The sequence below is a fragment of the Diaphorina citri genome, unplaced genomic scaffold (assembly GCF_000475195.1).
Source record: "Diaphorina citri unplaced genomic scaffold, Diaci psyllid genome assembly version 1.1 scaffold155, whole genome shotgun sequence".
In the NCBI taxonomy this organism is placed as follows: Eukaryota; Metazoa; Arthropoda; class Insecta; order Hemiptera; family Psyllidae; genus Diaphorina; species Diaphorina citri.
In genome coordinates this window covers 251,404-271,472 of record NW_007377592.1, presented here as the reverse complement: position 1 = coordinate 271,472, position 20,069 = coordinate 251,404, and the positions used below count along the sequence as shown (strand labels likewise).

Sequence of the window (20,069 nt, the reverse complement as noted above, 5' to 3'; positions counted from 1 at the left end):
CGTCTTCATAAACATCCGATCCAGAGCTTTGACTTTTACTAGAAACCAGAACCGATTATAACTCCTAACAGAAGTGAGATGTGTTGATAACAAGTTTCCAATTAACCCTCACACCCTGAGACACTTTGCGATGTTTACATAGAATGATGTATTCAACTATTCATGCTTCTTATTTATCTTTCCTACCAAAGGACTTTCCCGTTTTTTTATTTTCTATTACTAGCGAAGCTATACTAGAAATGAGAAAGTATTGCAATCGGTCCAAATTTTCAAAATCGGTAAATTTGTGGAAATATCTTTTTGGGGGGTCCCCTGATTCCAATGAGAAAGTATTGCAATCGGTCCAAATTTTCAAAATCGGTAAATTTGTGGAAATATCTTTTTGGGGGGTCCCCTGATTCCAAAAAAAGGGGTTTTTAGCCCATGGTCTGTACGTATGTACGCGACCTGGAAAACATGGAAAAGTCATGAAATATGAAAATGGAAAATCGTGCTGTACGTATGTACGCGACCTGGAAAACATGGAAAAGTCATGAAATATGAAAATGGAAAATCGTGAAAATTTAATGAGAGCAAAAATACGTTTTAAGTATAGGTTCCCTAAGAGAAGTAGTGGAAAGCGAAAATCGCCCAATGTACGTATGTACGCGACCTGGAAAACATGGAAAAGTCATGAAATATGAAAATGGAAAATCGTGAAAATTTAATGAGAGCAAAAATACTTTTTAAGTATAGGTTCCCTAAGAGAAGTAGTGGAAAGCGAAAATCGCCCACAATTATAATTGAAGAAGTTTGATAGGCAACTGTAATAACAGTGGTCTTATTGTCAGAAAATTACAGAAAAGAGAGTTAGGATGAAGAACCATTAATGAATGACTCAAACTACTCAGTAAATGATTTTTGTGATTGTTTTGACTTTCAGATTTCCATGGAGCACCCCCAACCACTGACCACATGGACTCTGCTCCCCCACCTCGTACTATTCCCTCCTCTCACATTGAGGAGGGTGAAAATTTCTACCCTCACTCTTCTAGCCATGCCATCTCCCCTCCTCCTCTCCAATACACACAGTCCACATCAGATGGTCTGTCACAGACATTCTCATCATCTGATGTAAGTGGAAATGCTGTCAATTAAATTCAATTAAACCAAGAGCACAATTTTATTACCTATACTGAGATAACATGTACATATCATGCTGCACCTAAGAATGATTCAAAACCGTCTTAATTGATCTGAACATGAGGCAACATGCAGGATGCTTCAAAGATTTTGATATGATCTTAGAGAAATTTAGCCTTAAAATGACAATATTGAGCTATTTTAAATAAGTGGCATTACCAGTTTACATAAATAGAAAGTTAAAGGTTTTTTTACAAATGAGGAAGAATAGCAAGGGAAGCAAAATATCCACAATAATTGTAGAGATAGTAGTTGTTTTAACCCAGAAAATTCAATTATTGTATTTGTGTTTATATTCCCCAGAGCTTTCTACAATTATCTTCAGAGCAATGTGCAGAAATGTTGAAATCTGGTGTTGCTGTGAAGCTGGAACTTGTGTTACCCAATGGAAGTCTAGCATATGGTGTTATGGAACCTGTCACCAAAAGCATTAATGTTCAGGTACATATTTATGAACACAGTTTACAAAGTAAGCGGCGCTTATGAGACTAAAGATGAGACCTCCAGTAGAAAGTTGTATTATTAATATTAATGTGGTCAAATGATGAAACCAATTGGAAAGGGGAGGGGGCTTGCCTTAGATTCTAACCAACTTTTTTTCCTCCCACTAGACGAGAGTCTTGCTCACTTCACTACTGCAACAGGGGTTAGATTCTAACACCATTTGTTCCATGATTCCAGATCCCCAACGAATTCCTGCATACGTTGCGATCCCAGCATGCCCAGGTTGCGGTAGATATTACCCCATCCACCGAGCCTGACAATACCGACGGTCGCAGGTTCGATTTCCAGCTTCAACTAACTCATGACCCGACGGAAGTACGCAGGTTCGATTCTCTCCAGGACTCCAATAGTGGAAAAAGATTTGAACCGCACGTTCGTGGGACGCAAGAAGAAAGTAGATTCGAGACAGGACATGAGGGACGAAGATATGAGGCTCATCATACAGATCCTCCTCATGCGAGGAGATTTGACCACCTCACGGAGGTAGTGAGCAGTCGGATAGAATCTCATTTCAGAGGAGAATTTGAATCACGGAGGCTAGACATGAGTGACTCACGCTCTGGAGAGTTTCAATCACATGCGAGAGTGTTTGACTCTGAACCATACAACACTCATACTCCACTGTCTGATCGCAACTATGAAACTCATCCTGATACAAAATCAGTTGGCTGAGACTCATAGAGTTCGTGTTCTATTACTAAAGTATACTTGTCATCAGCCAGTCTACACACCGTGGGTTATTTAATCGCTTGGCTACAACCTAGCCGTCAGATGTTAACTAGTCGACTTATCACAAACATAATCAAAATCAGTTGGCTGAGACTCATAGAGTTCGTGTTCTATTACTAAAGTATACTTGTCATCAGCCAGTCTACACACCGTGGGTTATTTCATCGCTTGGCTACAACCTAGCCGTCAGATGTTAACTAGTCGACTTATCACAATCATATGAAATCGGTGGATGCATTCGAGCGGCTACGCTTACCATCGTGATACTTTTGATCTAGGATTTCTCCATTTTAATTGTTTCCTAGTAAAATATTCTTAGAAGAAAGTGCAAGTGAATTTGTGACCCCAGGTGAAGCACGATTGGTAGGTGCATAACATAGTGCAACATATCTGACTCTTGTGTCCTCGAGTCTACAATATCATGCTCGGAGACCGTTCGGGCGTAGTCTCCAAGTATTCTCATAGGCTAATAAACCCTGAGAATGTAGACCCCAGACTTACTTATCCAGCTTAAGAAATTATGCAGTCTTTGGCTTTGATTTCTAAAGATGCTGTATTTGCTTTGATTTCTATAGATTATTTAACTCGAGTCCATTTGAACCAGGAACAATGAATCCAGCTTACTCTGGTTTACAGTTGAGTATCCGATGTCAAATCACATTTCTTCATTAAAAGTAATGCCAATGTTGATTTACTGGTGCTATGTTCAAATATGATGACCGGTGTTGGAAATTCCAATCTCGAGACCTTTTTCTACGTAAGAGAAGAAAGTTGACGTGTTTTATTGATTGAGTCAAAACCGGTTGCCAGTTTGAAAGCGGTTGAAACTTAAATATCTTTTCAGAAGGCGTAGACATGACGACATTTATGGTTCAGTGAAGACTCGATAATTTGCTGCTGTTAGGATTTCAAGGGCAGTTGCTAGATTTGATGTAGGAATTCTAAATAAAAGTTTGTGATTCAGTTGATTTCTGCCGATCACAGGGCCGTATTTAGGGGTTTCGCTCATTTACTGTGCGGCGGACTCCAAAAATTAATACATATTTAGCATATACTCTTTCAATTACCCTAGTTCCTAGTCTAATGAGGACAAAATATTCGAATCCATTCTCCTGTTACATTAATGCTACTTGAAATGGTATCCCTTTAAAAAATACTGATGGGTTATGTACAATCTCTCTCCACAGGAATAAACCTCGCCAACGTGTGCAAGAAGTACAACATTCCCCCATTTTTTTTTTTTTTTTTTTTTTTTTTAGAATTTCCAAACGACAATTGGGAACGGACTTTTTAACACCTTAAGCCCCATGCAGATTTTCAGAGTTCCTTTTTGAGAGACCAACAATTTCTCAGGAGTTTCGAGGAAAGAGCAAAACGTTTGTTGCCGTCAAGGGGCAGCACAATACGGACATGATTGACATGAATATTTGAAAGTAACAATGAATCCCTAACAATTAAGTCGTGGCACTCATTTTGTACCTCGTGTCTCTGAAAACTGATCGATAATCTCTCTCTCTCACACACAGCCCTAACTTTTTAGTTAGGAGATGCTTTATTGTAAAGTTTAACCTTTGTTAAAATAAATGTACCATATTAAAAAAATCTAAATCTCTCTGCAGGAATAAACCTCGCCAACGTGTGCAAGAAGTACAACATTCCCCCTGCCACTTTACATCGTGCCCGGAATCGTCTCATAGACCTCGGTCATCTAAGTAAGGAGAAAGTGTTCATGCCACGATATAATAAGGACATGACTAAGCGTGCGCGACTATTAGCCGCGGTGCGCGCCGTGCAGGACAAGGAAATGACGACTACACAGGCCTCGCTCTTCTACAAGGTGAGAACGAACAAAGGTCTTATCGTTCCGAAATCGAGGAGAGAAGGAGACAGAAGAAAGCCAGCCGTTCCGAGAGCGACCCTTATTTGTTTAGAACAAAGTTCTGAAGAGATGAGATTCGTTCTCGGAATAGAGTGGGATGTACCTTGTTTATCCTGCCCGCATAGGACTGAAAAGTCCCTTTACACCCAGCAGTTTACTTTTTCCTATCCTATCCCATCTCTCTTTGATTTCGAGACGATAGGAACAGAAGGAGATAGAAGAAAGCCAGCCGTTCCGAGAGCGACCCTTATTTGTTTAGAACAAAGTTCTGAAGAGATGAGATTCGTTCTCGGAGTAGAGTGGGATGTACCTTGTTTATCCTGCCCGCATAGGACTGAAAAGTCCCTTTACCCCAGCAGTTTACTTTTTCTTATCCTGTCCCTTCTCTCTTGGATTTCGAGACGATAGGAACTCAGTAGTTACAGAATATCTATCAGTAGTTACAGAATATCTATCAGTAGTTACAGAGTAACTACGAGATAGAAGAAAGCCAGCCGTTCCGAGAGCGACCCTTATTTGTTTAGAACAAAGTTCTGAAGAGATGAGATTCGTTCTCGGAATAGAATGGGATATACCTTGTTTATCCTGCCCGCATAGGACTGAAAAGTCCCTTTACCCCAGCAGTTTACTTTTTCCTATCCTGTCCCTTCTCCCTTCGATTTCGAGACGATAGGAACTCAGTAGTTACAGAATATCTATCAGTAGTTGCAGAGTGTCTATCAGTAGTTACAGAGTATCTATCAGTAGTTACAGAATATCTATAAAACCTCAACAAAATTAGGATTAGGATAAACAGATAAGGTTCGTGCTCGGAAAAGCTGGCTTTCCCCTATCCTGTCATATTTATCAAACCCCTAAAATAATCTTATATTATAAAATTGATCGATGTGCTATCTGTGTTATGAGACCATTATGCAAAGGAAGTTCTTAACTTGTTGTAGGTACCTAGAAGCATATAGTGAAAAAAAGATTCTTACTCTTTTGGCTACAACCAGCCGTTCCGAGAACGAACATTATCCCATCAGGATAAAATCCGCCCCGGGCGGGAATCGAACCCGCGGCCTAGCGCTTACAAGGACCGTGTTTTTGTAACTATCCCAGAGACTCGACAGAATAGTCTCTTAAAAGCTCTGCCAGATTGCGATCTACCGTCCCGCGATCCTTGTAAATAATTCTTCATCGATTTGTTTGGGTCGACTGATTTATGAGATTGGTTGTAATAGGTATTTTAAAGAGATCGCGGGTCCCGAGTTTTTAGTCCGTCCTTCCTTTATTATCACAGTAGTAATAAAAAGGTATAAGGGACAGACTATTGTATTCGCTTCGGTGTTGTCTGTCACTCTGTTCCCATAGAAGGACTTATCCAAACCTGGTCGACCTATATATCAAATTAAAGGTCTTTTTACAGGAACACGAAAATGGTGGTGCAAATTTTGTCCAGAGAACCATAAAGCCAAAAATCCAAAAAAAAAAAAACTGGTTTTTGGGGGATTTTTTTCTACATTTTCTCACACAAATGAGCTCAGATCTTGAAATTTGTCGCGACGACCTATGAACTCAAAAGCGAGAAAGTACTGATTTTCTTTAATCACGATCGAATAAACTACGGGCTAAAAAATTCCCGGAGGGACGGACCCAGGCTTGTTTTTTTTTTTCAACTGAGAAATTGATTTCTTCCGTCCTCAAGGTGTGTCCACACAAACATAGTCGATCCACATCGATCGATGCTTGATTAATCGATAGTCGATCGAGGCCGTCGACTATGTGTAAACACACCTTTAGAGCTGGAATCGAACCCGGCATTGGACTCATCACTTACTTGTATCCGGCAAGAACATTGAGTAGAGTACTTTTGCCGGCGCCGGAGGGGTCCTAGGATGGCGGTCAGTTCTCTGATTTAAACAAAACCGCTCACACTTCTCAAGATGATTTTTGATCCTGAAACAATGGAGAAAGGGGAAGGTACAGTTAGAATTAGGTACATTTATATTATTGTTACAATCCAAAATGCGAGTGCCTTTCCATATTGCCACCAACAAGATAAGAGTAGTCATGATGTGATGATTGTTGCCAACATTCGGAACGGATAGGCACCCAAAGAAGAAGAAAATGCGAGTGCGCTAGTCTACTTGACTCGATTCCATAATCGCGAAAATCCGCGAACATAATCGCGAAATCCCGCAAACATGATCGCGAAATCCGCGAACATAATCGCGAAACCCGCGAACAGAATCGCCAAATCCGCGAACATAATCGCCAAATCCGCGAACATAATCGCGAAATCCGCGAACAAATTCACCATATCCGCGAACATAATCCGAAAATCCGCGAACAAAATCGGCGAAACATAAATCGCAATTCCGCGAACAAAATCACGAAATCCGCGAACATATATCGCCAATTACCGCGAACAAAATTGCCAAATCCCGCGAACATAATCACGAAATCCGCGAACATAATCGCGAAATCCGCGCAACATTAATCGCGAAAATCCGCGAACATAATCGCGAAATCCGCGGAGCATAATCGCAAAAATCCGCGAGCATAATCGCAAAAATCCGCGAACAAAATCGCGAAATCCGCGAACATAATCGCCAATTCCGCGAACAAAATGCCAAATCCGCGGAACATAATCACGAAATCCGCGAACATAATCGCGAAATTCGCGAACAAAATCGCGAAATCCGCGAACAAAATCGCGAAATCCGCGGAACAAAAAATTGCCAAATCCGCGAACATAATCCGCCAAATCCGCGAACACATAATCGCCAAATCCGCGAAACAAAATCGCGAAAATCCGCGAACATAATCGCCAAAATCCGCGAACATAATCGCGAAATCACATAGGTACGATAGGGATAGGTAACATAACCTAACCTATTATTTAAAAACAGATAAACCAAAATACAGTCGAACCTGGATAAACGAGAGAATCCAAGGGACCCAGCTCATTTTTTTGTTTACGGCAGTTTAAATACAACATTTTTCTCGTTTATAAAGGTTTTAATCGCCAAATCCGCGACCATAATCGCGAAATCCGCGAACATAATCGCGAAATCCGCGAATCCAAGGGACCAGCTCATTTTTTCGTTTAAGGCTGTTTAATACAACATTTTCTCGTTTATAAAGGTTTAGCAAAGAAGTGGAAGAGCAAACTGATGAAAGCATGACAAATTTAAACAAGACAAGTTAAGAACAAATTCTGATTTATAGAGGTAGGTACCTAATTTTAAAGTTAAAAAACGCGTCCCGAATTTTTTCTGGGACAGAAACGGAAATTCGGGACAAAACGCCCCAAAATGAAAAACTGAACGGGACGCCGGGACACCCCCTGAAATTCGGGACTGTCCCGGCCAATTCGGGACGTTTGGCAAGCCTACTCTTATCCTGTCTTCCTTCGAAATGGCAGGCTTTCTTCGTTTTCGGGACGATAAGACCTCCATTGTTACAGTTACCTCTGTAAAACCTCTTAAAATAAATCTTTGGAATTCTCGGTAATCCTGAACTCCCACACAAGACACAAGTCTAATGCACAACACCAATGACCAATATAGCCTAGACCATGTTCAATTGGTAATAATACCTCCAACCATAATAGTCACGTGGTCAACTCGAGTTGAGCAATGAAATATTATAGTCATAATACTAAACCTAGCATACATACATTATACATGAAGTCAATACCTCTAAACCTAGCATATATACATACCTAAATGTGTGTCAGAGTTTTTTTAATGGCCAAGTTTACAAACCAATCAATGAAAAAAGACAATGTGGACTGTTTGCGAAATTGTACCACCAAATAATAAAAAAAATGCACAACTCTTTTTTCTGTGTTTAATCAAAATCAAGGTCTGCTAGGTAATATAATTATGGAATATATGGACAAGTATTTTTTTACTGTATTTTTTATTCGTCGTATTTGTACTGTTTTTGTTTCGGTATGGTAGTTTATTTTGTCAAAGACCTCATGAGCTTTTTTTTTGTCAAATATTTCATGAGCATTTTTTTTTTACATTTTTTTTTTTTTCAATACTATTCCTGGTGCATGTGACTTTGTCAAGACGGCCATTGATCTAGATGCATGACATGCCCGTTGGTGCTTATTGATGTGTTACCTTGGCTTGGCTTACCCTCATGCTAATCTTTTACTTATTCTTTTACAACGATCCAATTGTCTAATTGTAAGTGACTTAAGTTTAGGGATTTTCCATTTTGTCATGTAGGTACCTAACTAGGTACGTCATGTGTTGGGTTCGACACTGTAGACTCTAGACAGAGTGTCCTATATGTATTTGTATGGCATCGACAACGATTTTTACACGAAAAATACAGAAACAACGAACTACCACAGTCAAATACATGGTAATAAGTGCTCAAGTACCAACTCTACTTTCCTTGTCTATGGCACAGACCTGATACCTGTCTCACAGTATTAGGAGGGGGATTTAAAGACGCTCAGAATAGGTAAGTAAAAAGCAATACGATATTCCCTACATTACAATAATATGTAAGTAAGGTAGATAAAGTTACAATTCCCTACATTAAGTAAATGATGTAGACGGTAAAGTTACAATTCCCTACATTAAGTAAATGAAGTACACAGATGATAAAGTTACAATTCCCTACATTTGTTGATACGGAGCGCCACAAAGTTATAACGATACCGAGTCTGAATGCATTCTCCTGACTCCTAAACAATCTGGGACATACCAGACAACATACAGTAGAACCTCCATTATATCAACCTCGATTATATCAACTCCAAAAATCAGGGTTTTTCCCTAATATTTCAAGGAAATCCTACTCTATCAGAGGAACAGATCATCGAAAGCAAAAAAAGAGACTAATGACGAAGAAAACAATAATCGAATATGTGTTTTTTGTTTGTTTCTTAGTTTATTTTATTTAATTTAAAAATAAAAGGGTATTTCTTACCTATTTTGTTCTTTTGTACCACTGAATTTGGCCCTATTTTCATTGTTTTATACGGAATTTCGATTATATCAACTTTTATACAGGACCTCGATTTTATCAACTACCCTCGGTCCCAAGTAGTTGATATAATCGAGGTTCTACTATATGTACCTACAACTGTAGACTCTAACTCCAACATACCTACAACTTTAGTACAACTTACGAATACAAGATCAGGCCAGACCGTGTCAATGTTACTAGGTATATCGAGCTTTAAGGCGATATTTAAAACGTACCTTATCCTAGTCTATGTAGGTGTTTTACAATTGTAGAAGGAATTAAGTGTGAATAATGTTGGTAATTTGGTATACCTACCTCGGTGGCGTAGTGATCAAGACACTCACATACATCGTTAACGGAAGAGCGCGAGTTCTATCGCACTAACCCAGACGAGACAAGAAATTTCATCCTCATTTGTTTGAAACTTAGGCCACATAGAGCTCTAAAGATGCCTGTAGACTTTTTCACTAGACTTGGTCTCGCGAGACCACTCTCTGCAGCTAAGGAGCCTACCAAGTTCGTAGAGTAGTGTACATGGGTCATAGTCATAGAGCGCTCTACCGAGAGTATATAATAACTGGTGTGATTACTAATTAAAATTATGCAACAATTTTGCAAATATGTAGGTTAGAACCGGTTCGAAACATAATACTCCGTGTATGACTAATAATAAGCCTCTCGAAAATTCCAAAGAAAATCAGACCGGACAACCAATGGGTAAACAGCACAGATTAGAAATACCCAATCATTATGTAATCCCAGAGCTAGAAATCTGATTAAGATGCGTTTTTTTTTTACGTTGTAATCTTCTTGTTTAGCATACAAATTTTCTCATTTTCCCATTTTTAATTAACAAATTTTGCTGTAAGACTCATTAGCCCATTACCATTTAGTCGTAATTATGGATGTTTCGATTCCTAAGGCAAGTCACGTAATCTTACTTAGCAGGTAATTAAATGTCCAGATAACACGAAGATAGCGCAAAACTGTTTAGGTCTCATTAGATGAGATCAACCGACATCTTGGAGATTTTTCGTCATTCTATTGATGGAGTTTGCGTACTTAAAGTACTTTAACATGTTTTGTGTCAGAAATGGAAAATGGTACCACAGGCTAGAATCAATCAAGTCTCCATCTCCATCTTAGATGAAGTTTTATCTTTATCTCAACAACATGAGATAAGTAATCTTCTGTAGGGATATATTAGTGGTTCTTAATGAACTGGGCCCAATTTCATAAAAACTTGTAAGTCCTGTATTCTGTATTACAGACAAAATGCCTCTATTAAAGCCAAATTTTAATCATTTTAGCCAAATTTCCCTTAGAGATGAGCTCTTCATTATTCGACAAATTTTGGGGTCGGGGTTGTGTGTGTGTTTTCCAAATTGTAACGAGCTTCCTGAAAACAATGGACGTAATTTTTCGAGTGTCGAAATTTTGAAAAACACCTGTACAAGGTGTGTATTTTTCATCAAGTCATGAAATAAAATTAATAAATCGATGACAACATTTCTTTTTTTCCTAATTACGACTAGCCGGACTCGCTGTTTAAACCATTAATTTATTTTAATTGATACATATCTATATCTAGAATCAATTCTGAACTTGTTGACTAGAATATCTGACTCCTAAATATATGTCGGATGCAGAAGGATCGGGATGAGGGTAAGCCTCGGGATCTAGAAGTCGTAGAAGAAAAAGATAAATTCCGTTGGTCCTCATTTTTCCTTCTCTATGACTTTGAAACATCACCCACGTAAGCGCAACTGATCTATTTGGCACGATAAGACGGAACACGTAGAGCTCTCCTTGAAATTGAAAAACTTGAAAACTGGTGTGATTACTAATTAAAATTATGCAACAATTTTGCAAATATGTAGGTTAGAACCGGTTCGAAACATAATACTCCGTGTATGACTCTACTACTAAGCCTCTCGAAAATTCCAAAGAAAATCAGACCGGACAACCAATGGGCAGACTGCACAGATTAGAAATACCCAATCATTATGTAATCCCAGAGCTAGAAATCTGATTAAGATGCGTTTTTTTTGCGTTGTAATTTTCTTGTTTAGCATACAAATTTTCTCATTTTCCCATTTTTAATTAACAAATTTTGCTTTTATGTGGTAACACTCATTAGCCCATTACAATTTAGTCGTAATTATGGATGTTTCGATTCCTTAGGCAAGTCACGTAATCCTACTTAGCCAGGTAATTAAATGTCCAGATAACACGAAGATAGCGAAAAACTGCCTAGGTCTCATTAGATGAGATCAACCGACATCTTGGAGATTTTTCGTCATTCTATTAATGGCGTTTGCGTACTTAAAGTACTTTAACATGTTTTGTGTCAGAAATGGAAAATGGTACCACAGGCTAGAATCAATCAAGTCTCCATCTCCATCTTAGATGAAGTTTTATCTTTATCTCAACAACATGAGATAAGTAATCTTCTGTAGGGATATATTAGTGGTTCTTAATGAACTGGGCCCAATAATTTCATAAAACTTGTATTCTGTATTACAGACAAAATGCCTCTATTAAAGCCAAATTTGAATCATTTTAGCCAAATTCCCCTTAGAGATGAGCTCTTCATTATTCGACAAATTTTGGGTCGGCGTTGTGTGTGTGTTTTCGAAATTGTAACGAGCTTCCTGAAAACACTGGACGTAATTTTTCGAGTGTCGAAATTTTGAAAAACACCCTGTACAAGGTGTGCATTTTTCATCAAGTCATGAAATAAAATTAATAAATCGATGACAACATTTATTTTCTTTTTTCCCAATTACAACTAGCCGGACTCGCTATTTAAACCATTAATTATTTATTTTAATTGATACATACCTAGAATCAATTCTGAACTTGTTGACTAGAATATCCGACTCCTAATATATGTATAAGAAAATAGCGGGAGCCAAGAGCGAATGAACATCGGCAAAAGCCTGGTATTCCTTCTTGTTTGAGGATACCAGTTCTGCTTCTACCAAAGCAGATATTATGTTCCTTCCGGTTATCTTGCAATGGGAAAGACACCATTCGTCTGAATTAGGTCCTGCAGATAGCAGGATAACTTGGATCACATGAATTAGAACGTTCCGACGTTCCCAAATATGATCATTGTGTTATTATTTACGGTGAACTACAATGCAACAGCTTACATTACTGTGATAATCTTTAAATGTGAGAAGAAATCTGCGTACTAAATGAGCAGTAACAAAAGAACTATGCAATGAATGCATGCATCTATTTACACGACCAGTAAACAGTTGCACAACTCAGAATAGTGAAATCGTGGATTATATTATGATGTAGGCAGTCGAGGAATAATTTAGCAAACTATGTACTTACTCTAATTCATTTGGTTGCAACTAATGTATAAAGAAGGGTTTGTACACTGCAAAATCCATTTAGGTCATCATTAGAGATTTGAAATGGAAGGATGTGAGTCTCATAATGAACTGGAATTGGAGGACCTTTAATCTTTCTATATGGTGAAAAATCACTCTCATAAGACCAGCCACTCACTATCAGGCAATATATGTACAACAAATAGAATTGCTTGAGGCAACCTTACGCATGTTGATGAAAGATCCTTCATGAGATCCTAATCTAGGAGATCTTACAGAAGTTCGACAAATTGGGCGTCAATTTGTGATCCAAATTAGACCTAATGCAAGACGCCAAGACCCAATGACCCAAAGCTTGTTTCTCAAGAAAATTACCGAGTCTGAAATAAAACCAAATTATTATCGAGGCAAAACCAAATATTTGGTGTCCTAGACCAAGTTTCTGACCAAAACTCTATATAGTTGATCAGTAAATTCTATGACCGTCGGCAACAGCCAAGGTCTATTTTTATGTGTTAGCAAAACAAGAAGTTCAGTGACCCAGGCTGATTACTAATCACTAATCAGTGATTAGTGGTTTCGATACCTTGATGAAAGTTCAAGATAATAATTGTACTTTAGTGATAGTGACCGTAACGAATCGATTTTTAATGAGGGAAATTTCAAGTCTGGAACCTTATTTTTTAGATGTGAGGATGAATGAATTTTTCTAATCTTCTCCCTGCAGCATAAATAGAATGCGATCGTAAGTCGATGTAAACCGTTTCTCCGCCAGACTGCATTGAGGACTCTCACAGATTTACCTGAACCAATTAATCCGCATTCTCCTTAACTCGAACACAATCGTGCTTTGAACTCTGTTGCAAAATCAGACAATTATTTTGAACCTTACGAAATCTTTCTCATCTCATCAGAATGATACTTAGTTTTGTCTGTGTATCAGCACTTCTTAACCTTTCCCCGAATTGGTCAGATATTTAGGCACTCTTTGGTATTGGCGTATTGAGTATCGAATTTTTACGAATTGTTGTGCATATATTTTGGCATTGAATAACATGCAAGAAGATAACACGATATAATGAAGATTTGAAGAAAGGATGGTAATAATCAAATAAGGAATGGTAATTGAATACTGTTAGGTGTACATGATGACATGACGTCAATGAAAACCACTTAAAAATCTTGCTCTGAAATTAACGCCCATCTCAGAGATCTTGCAAACTTAAATATCTGAGAAAGACGTCACAGATACATAGTATCTATTACAATTACGTCATAGAATTCATAGATAGACTTCATAGGAAAAAATCGCCTACCTGTACCTATAACGATGAGACCGATTGATCCCGTGGTCCGACAATGGGGGAGGATTTTATCCTGAACGGATAATGTTCGTTCTCGGAATGCCTGGCTGCCCTCTTTCTCTCTTCTATTTCGGGACGATAAGACCTCCGCTGTTACAGTTCCCTTTGTCAAGCCTTGAAAAAATAAAATAAAGAAAATTAAGCTTTAGCCTTAAGTCAAATATAAAGTAGAGTCAAAAACAAGGTGAACACCAGGTCATCAGGACAGTTTTTGACACCCGACGACGTAAAACTGACGAATAAAAAATTAAATGACGTTAGGACCCTTAGGAATGTTTTCAAAAATGTATAAAGAACTTGAAGCAAGCAAATACAAAGCATACTCTACCTTTGTATTTTTTTTTTTAATTGAAATAAAAAATACAAAGGTAGAGTATGTTTTTAAATGATAAGGGCTAAAGGAATACCTACAAGCAAATGGGCTCTAGAACTAAACAATTGAATACAAAGGCAAAGGAAATGCTAGAAACACATGTCAATGACACTGCTGTGTAACATCGTACCAGGTACCTGTGACAAGTCACAATACTATTGATTGAGAATTTAAATACTATATCTATTCTATTCAATAGATCAGTTGCGCTTACTTGGGTGATGTTTCAAAGTCATAGAGCAGGAAAAGAACCCGCAAAAAAAATTAAAGCGGAAAAATTACCTACAAACAATTGGCAATTTACATTGGGTAGGTCCGATTCGAACTTACCTCTAACTGGTCAAACTCATTCTGAGTGAATATATATATCTATATAAAAAAAAAATAAATAAATAAGAAGTAAGTACATATTTTGTTAAATTTTGGCACCCACTGGTAATCTTAACTTTTAAACTAACACTTAAGAACCCTTAGGTACCTACTCAATTAAAAATTCTATTTCTAGGTGTAAAATAATTTCGAGATAATTATTTACCTTGACAGTAAAACTTCGTCATTGAAATACCCGTAGTCACCAAGGTAAAATCCTGGTCAGTTGAAAAGTTCGAGGACCACTGGATTTGAACGCTGGACTACACAGTCCCCCTAGAATACTAACAAGTCCACTGGAAATGATTCCGGTGTGAACATCACACGACTTGCTGTTACAGACGTTACAGTGTATAGGTGGCTTTTTGAAATGGATATTAAACCTACTTTAAAGTAGGTACGAAAAATACGAAAGTTGAAACTTTTATCGAAGGGGAAAAACCAAATTTCAGAAAATTAATGGAGGTAGTCGCAGGATGGTTACTCCAAGATTAATTGGACACTCTCCTTATGGATAGTTCTTTTCGGCTTCATGCTGTCCAATTATCAACATACGAGTGTACCTAGATATTTCAGTCTACAAAGGATTGGACAAATCCAGTAAGAGCTTATGGCAAAGGTACACTGATTGGATGGAAAAGCTCCTTTAGGATATTCCTAGGCTGGCACTTAAAGTAAACAAGGGAAAACCCGTTTTTACAAGCACCTTTCAGTGAAGTGGACATTTTAAATAACTAAATAGAAAACTTTATGAAGGTAATAGAAAGGAAAAAAAATCCTGGTTATACGTTTTTACAAGCACCTTTCAGTAAAACGGACGGAAGTTTGGGAGGGGATGTTAATAGCCTTGAGTGGTATTGGAAGGAAGGAGAGAGGTACCTATAACCCTATGAGACGGTATGGCATTGTTCTTATCAGATAACAGATACGAGTATACAGGGTGTCCAATAAATTTGGTTACAAATCGCTAAAAAGCAGCAGCAGAACGAGCCTTGTCTGTTCAGGGTAAAGTCTGCCCCGGCGTTTATCGAACCCGCGACCTAGCGCTTACAAGGTAGATGCGCTACCCTCCAAACTAACTAGAATAGAATATACCTTGTTTATCCTGCTCGAATGAGACTGAAAAGTCCCTTTGCCCCAGCAGTCTAAACAAGGTCTTCTCTATTTTATGGGTAAAATAACATGGTATAACAAAATTTTAGAACCTTGTTTGATTAAAAAAATAAATAAATAAATAAATAAATAAATGGTTTTTTATGTTTTTTACTTTCTATTACCCTTACGTATAGGGAACCTATACAAGGTAATGAGAAACTATTGCAATCGGTCCATTTTTTTTTTTTTTTTTTTTTTTTTTTTTTTTTTTTTTTTTTTACGTTACTGTATTACTGCTAAGTTTTATTCACATCGGGAGGTTTTTTTTACCCTCCATTCGGCGATAGCTACTCGCCACCTTACATTAACCTCACCCTAAATGGGACCGAAGAAAGCCAGCAGCACGCGATTGCCCAGACGGTCACCCAACCGGATACCAACCACACGGTTGCTTAACTTCAGCGAATTATTGGGAACTGATAGGACGTGCTATCGGCGCTTGACGTCACCCTGTATTATGTCTGAAAGGTCTGGCACTCATATGATAGAGTAAGTAATTCATATACACGATCATATTCAGAGTACAAAATAACCGCGGACGATTTTCTTACTCCCATTTCCTTTTCCATCACCCAAAAAAAAAAAAAAAAAAAAAAAAAATCAAGGTCATTCCAGGTGAAAAGGTACTTTTTTGTTTTGCATTCAGGGTGTATTGGATATATTAGATTTTTTTACGATTTATTTTATGTGGCAGGATTCTCCTGAAGGGGCTCTTCCACCCTGAAGGAGCTCTTAATCACAAATCCCAAGTATTTTTTCTACCGAAAGTCACAACTTAGGGTCGGCGTTGTGTTTTTTTGGGTCACTAGAAAGCTATTCGCTATGAAAACTCAGTTAGTTTCGCTATTCTATTACACACTACTGACAAAAGGGTTTCAAATGTAGGAACGTTTTTCCATTCATTTTCTTCCACCCTGTATGTATAAAGCTGAAATACCTACGTGCCGTCAGTCGTCATTACGTTGGGAATAAATTACCAAAGGTAAGTACACCCTGGGTATTATTACCATCGGATAGTACGAAGTACCTATTATTCGGAACAAAGGTAGGTACCGTGATTATCTGACTACCTAGAAGAGCTAAAAATACCACTACACGAAGGTACCTATTAAGGAGCGCGGCAGCGCTCTGTCCCGCCAAGTCAAGAAAGTTTGACCGCGCTACCAGAGATATTATACGCGACACAGGGAAAGTAGCCGTTTTCAGGTAGTTGTAGGGGGACAACTACAAATGATGGAAGAAAACGGATTGCGTGTGTGTGTTCGGGCATGAAAGTAGACCACGTTGAAAAAAAAATTCATCAAAATCGAACAACTACAAATGATGGAAGAAAACGGATTGCGTGTGTGTGTTGGGGCATGAAAGTAGACCAAGTTGAAAAAAAATGTCATCAAAATCGGTTATTATCATTATTATCTACTATGAAAATGCATAGCAAAATTTACCCATGTTCAAATATTTATAGAGTCTAGGAGGCCCCAGGGCCCCATTCCTATTTTTTCACTTGTAACTATAGGAAATAGGTAGTAATTATAGTATATGTAACGTGTAACATACAAGTACATATCTACCACATTTGCCTATAACTTGTAAAGCACTTAGATAAGTACGTACTTTTCTTCCTGAAAAGTACTAATATGTACTTATATAGGAACATCAGAAAGACTTCTTACTATTATCTATTCTTATTCTTACTTACTTTTTCAGGAACTGAACATCGAAATGGTTGGATACTGGTATTTTTTAAAAGGCTTTCGATGGCAGAAAAAAAAAGGAAAATAATCCACTTACCTTTAATATCATCTCTTTGAGAAAACACCGAAATGGGTGGATATTTTTTCGAGAGCCTTTCGATAGCAAAAAGAAATTGGAAATCACTTACAGCCAAGAAATGTGCGAGTCCCGATGCTTTTCCACCATCTTCTTGGAGAAAGTGTTCACAGATTTCGGATCAAAATAAATATTCACAGACCCTTGGGAAATGGTCAAAGAATTCGGATCAAATGTTCACAGATTCCTTGGGAAATGCTCATGGATTTTTAACACATGTCCACAGATTCACAACTTCCAAAGGTTTGGAAGATGACGATTTCCAGATTCAGTTCCAAGAGAGCGGTCACAGATTCCAAAGGTTATGTGGGGAATTTAAATCCTAGATTGATGTCAATTTATTTTTTATTTTTCAAACACGGATGGCAAATTCGGTGCTCAGCAACACCAAAACAGCAGTCCTATGCAGTCGATGATCAAAGAATTTTACAGGGATGTACCTATTTCCCTGGATTGTATTTTTATCAGGTACAAACATCTATCCCACGGAAGCCTTCACCAATCGTGGAAACAAATGACTGAATGCTATTCGTTTCATTTTAAAAGTTCTACTAAGTACAAGTGAACAAAACAAACGTCGAACCTACCACATTTGCCTATAACTTGTAAAGCACTTAGATAAGTACGTACTTTTCTTCCTGAAAAGTACTAATATGTACTTATATAGGAACCTCAGAAAGACTTCTTACTATTATTCTTATGCTTACTAAACTTACTTACTTTTTCAGGAACTGAACATCGAAATGGTTGGATACTAGTATTTTTTAAAAGGCTTTCGATGGCAGAAAGAAAAGGAAAATAATCCACTTACCTTTAATATCATCTCTTTGAGAAAATACCGAAATGGGTGGATATTTTTTCGAGAGCCTTTCGATAGGAAAAAGAAATTGGTAATCACTTACAGCCAAGAAATGTGCGAGTCCCGATGCTTTTCCACCATCTTCTTGGAGAAAGTGTTCATAGATTTCGGATCAAATATTCACAGACCCTTAGGAAATGGTCAAAGAATTCGGATCAAATGTTCACAGATTCCTTAGGAAATGCTCATGGATTTTTAACACATGTCCACAGATTCACAACTTCCAAAGGTTTGGAAGATGACGATTTCCAGATTCAGTTCCAAGAGAGCGGTCACAGATTCCAAGGGTTATGTGGGGAATTCAACTCCTAGATTGATGTCAATTTATTTTTTAAACAAGGATGGCAAATTATTTATTTTTCAAACACGGATGGCAAATTCGGTGCTCAGCAACACCAAAACAGGTTAGATTTCACGTTACTGAATGCAGTCCTATGCAGTCGATAATCAAAGAATTTTACAGGGATGTACCTATTTCCCTGGATTGTATTTTTATCAGGTACAAACATCTATGCCATGGAACACGGAAGCCTTCACCAATCGTGGAAACAAATGACTGAATGCTATTCGTTTCATTTTGAAAGTTCTACTAAGTACAAGTGAACCTTCACCAATCGTGGAAACAAATGACTGAATGCTATTCGTTTCATTTTAAAAGTTCTACTAAGTACAAGTGAACAAAACAAACGTCGAATAACCTGTCCCTCAGTACCAATAAATTATTCAAATGTCAACAGTGCCCATGTCAATGGAGCAACTTTATCGCGACCATCACTTATTCATGCCTGATTTGAGCACAATTTGACAAAGTTCCAAAAGTCAAACTGACCATAGGACAAAAACCGTTTTTAATTACGTTTAACGAGACGTTTTTAATTACAAGTTAGGAGTCTTAAGAGGTATTAAAGAGATAGCGGTAGTCAGCACCTCCGGGTTGAAAGTCAGTGCTCTTGACCACTCGGCCACAGAGGTGGTCAGCACAGAGTTCAATAATATTGACAACACTGTGCAAATATTGAAAGTGTGTGGGGCGGTATACATCAGGTCCATGTCATGTGCTTCACAATACGTACGATGTTGGGTTGGTCAGTGATATTTAGTAGATGTATAGATAAGGTATTTTCTTTATGTTCCATGGTAGATATGGTTCATGTCATAAGTCACGACAGAGTCCTGATCCGTGTAGAATGTTGACAATAGATGGTATCGTGTTAACAAACATACATAGTGACATAAATAGCCATCATAAATCTCGACAACTTAGTCCAAGATGAGCTAACAAACTTCTTGTTCTTCGCCTTTCCCCATGTTCAGATGAGGTCAGCGTTTTTCGTCAGCCTCTCAATCAGCCCTGGGTGATTGCTTTGGGAACATTTTCCTATAACTGGCCCTACGTGTCAAACAGTTAGTGCATCCCTGTACAACTGATATGCAAGTAAACGTTCTGACACTTCTGATGACAGTGTAAATAGCACGGAGCACAATGATTTGCATTAGATCG

General features: G+C 38.0%; 1 protein-coding gene and 1 pseudogene across 4 annotated transcripts in view; both read right to left on the bottom strand.

Annotated features, from left to right (window-relative positions):
- The window catches only part of LOC103505189, a 37,766-nt pseudogene extending 24,917 nt beyond the window's left edge, over positions 1-12,849 (bottom strand).
- Positions 12,850-17,650: 4,801 nt separating this feature from the next.
- LOC103505177 overlaps positions 17,651-20,069 on the bottom strand; it is a 14,274-nt gene continuing 11,855 nt past the window's right edge. Inside the window, exon 4 of one of the 4 annotated variants that reach the window (XM_008469494.2) lies at positions 17,651-18,031. In XM_008469494.2, the coding sequence (XP_008467716.1) occupies positions 17,996-18,031 (36 nt within the window). In that variant the 3' untranslated portion in view covers positions 17,651-17,995. Of the gene's footprint in view, positions 18,032-18,618; positions 18,877-18,906; positions 19,001-20,069 lie in introns of those variants that run through there. The other 3 variants (XM_008469492.2, XM_026820539.1, XM_026820538.1) reach the window with 3 other exon arrangements.